The 1,818-nt window shown below is 62.3% G+C and overlaps 1 protein-coding gene across 1 annotated transcript in view; it reads left to right on the top strand.

Annotated features, from left to right (window-relative positions):
• Positions 1–840: 840 nt before the first annotated feature.
• CCL21 (chemokine (C-C motif) ligand 21) overlaps positions 841–1,818 on the top strand; it is a 6,462-nt gene continuing 5,484 nt past the window's right edge. Inside the window, exons 1-3 of the mRNA XM_009334725.1 lie at positions 841–915; positions 1,480–1,600; positions 1,717–1,813. Of these exons, the coding sequence (XP_009333000.1) occupies positions 849–915; positions 1,480–1,600; positions 1,717–1,813 (285 nt within the window). The 5' untranslated portion in view covers positions 841–848. The remainder of the gene's footprint in view (positions 916–1,479; positions 1,601–1,716; positions 1,814–1,818) is intronic.

The following is a 1,818-nucleotide window of genomic DNA, read 5'->3' as shown; positions in this document are numbered from 1 at the left end:
CCCCCCCGCCCTGTCTTGCCAGCCATGCCCAACCTGTCTGGCTGCATGGGGTCCCACCGTCCCACCTGTTGGACTCCACATTTTGTCTGTGTTGAACTTCAGGAGGTTCCCATCAGCCCGTTCCTCCAGCCGGTCGAGGTCCCCACTCATCCTCAGCTCCTCACAATTTGGCATCAGCACCAATGCACAGTGGGCTGTGCTATCTCCCCCAGTCCCATTTGCAGTCCAGCCCCTGCATATCCCAGCCCTACAGATGTGTTCAGCTGTTTGGGGAGGCCCCTGAGGCAGCTGGACAGGGATGGATGCTCAGGGAGCTGGAATGTGGGGTCACCCCGAGCCCCTTCTCACCCATGTGGGGTGGGTGGCTTGGCTCGGCAGCAAAGCACGAGGTGGGGAAGCAAAACAGATTGACTCCTTGGTTTTCTTAATGGCTTGGCCACCCGCCAGGGTCCCTGTCTGGGAAGCAAACAGGCAAGCAGCAACAGCCAACCCACCGAGAGCAGGTAGCGGCAGGTTGCAGGACCGGATAGGAAACAGGAGCCCACAAACTCATTTAGCCATGATGGGGGCTGTGTCTCCGGAGTGACCCCCACCTGGCACCCCGCGCCATGATGGGCAACTGGGAACAAGACAGGACGCGTCCGTAAAGGGGGGCTCGCAGCTTACAGGAATCCCCCACCCTCCCACTTCTCCATCACCCAGCCCTCTGCCGGCCGGTGGGCTGCCTGCCAGGCTGGCCGAAAATGAAAGCAAAGTGTCCGGAGATAAATAGGAGCAGCCTCGGCACAAGGCAGCAGTGCGCGTCCTGCTCCCCAGCCTTGCCCAGCTCAGCACCCGCGGCACCCGCCATGGCTCTGCGCCTCCACCTGCTGCTGCTCCTGCTGGCCACTACCCTCCTCATCGCCCGGGCTCAAGGTGAGGGGCGCGAAGCCCTCCTGCCCCCTTGTGGGTGGGATGGGGTGCTCGGCGGGGTGCTGGGCGGTGTGGTCGCAGTGTACGGTGGGTGTTTGGGGTGCATTTGGGTGTGTGCGTATGGCTGGGGGTGTGGGGTTTGCAGTGCGGTTGTGTGTAGGGGAGGGGGGTGTGTGTGTGTGTGCATGCCTGGTTGGTGTGCGGTGTTGTCTTGCAGTGCTTGCTTGGCTTGGGAGCATGTGTGTGTGTGCACGTGGCTGGTGGGGCAGCAGAACGGCGCAGGCGGGAGAACGAGCTTCAGTCCCTTTGCAAGGAGCCTGTCTCTGCCTCAGTTTCCCCTCTGCTGGCAGTGAAATTGGTGTCACATATCCCCGGGGCAGGGTCCGACCTGCAAATGGGTACTGGGGTTGAGAGCTCCCGCCCTCACATGCTGCCCCAGCATCTCTCCTACGAATGACACCAAGCAAGCCCTGTGCCGTCAGCCGGCTGTGCTGTGCTCCCCCAGGGCTGGGAAGGTGCCCTGGCTTGGTGAGCATCCAAAATCCCATGTTCCCTCCTTGCCCCCAGGAATTGGCAGCTCGGCCCTGGACTGCTGCCTGAAGCACAGCCGGAAAGCCGTCCCCAGCAGCTGGGTGAAGTCCTACAGCCTCCAGGGACCCGAGTTGGGATGTTTGCTGCGTGCTGTCGTGTGAGTACCCTCTGCAGTCGGGACCATCCGGAGCAGTTCGGCTCCAGCCAAGCCCTCCCCCCCCCTGTCCTCCCCCTTGCCCACCCCCCAGCAAGCCTTTCTGCCTGCACCCCCAGGCTTACCACCAAGAGGAATAAGAAAATCTGCGCCTCTCCCACCGACCCCGCTGTCCAGAAGCTGATGCAGAACCTGGACAAGAAGGTGAAGGACAAGGCCAA

The sequence above is a fragment of the Pygoscelis adeliae genome, unplaced genomic scaffold (genome assembly GCF_000699105.1).
Source record: "Pygoscelis adeliae isolate BGI_AS28 unplaced genomic scaffold, ASM69910v1 Scaffold442, whole genome shotgun sequence".
Taxonomy (NCBI): domain Eukaryota; kingdom Metazoa; phylum Chordata; class Aves; order Sphenisciformes; family Spheniscidae; genus Pygoscelis; species Pygoscelis adeliae.
This window is presented reverse-complemented; position numbering and strand designations above follow the sequence as displayed.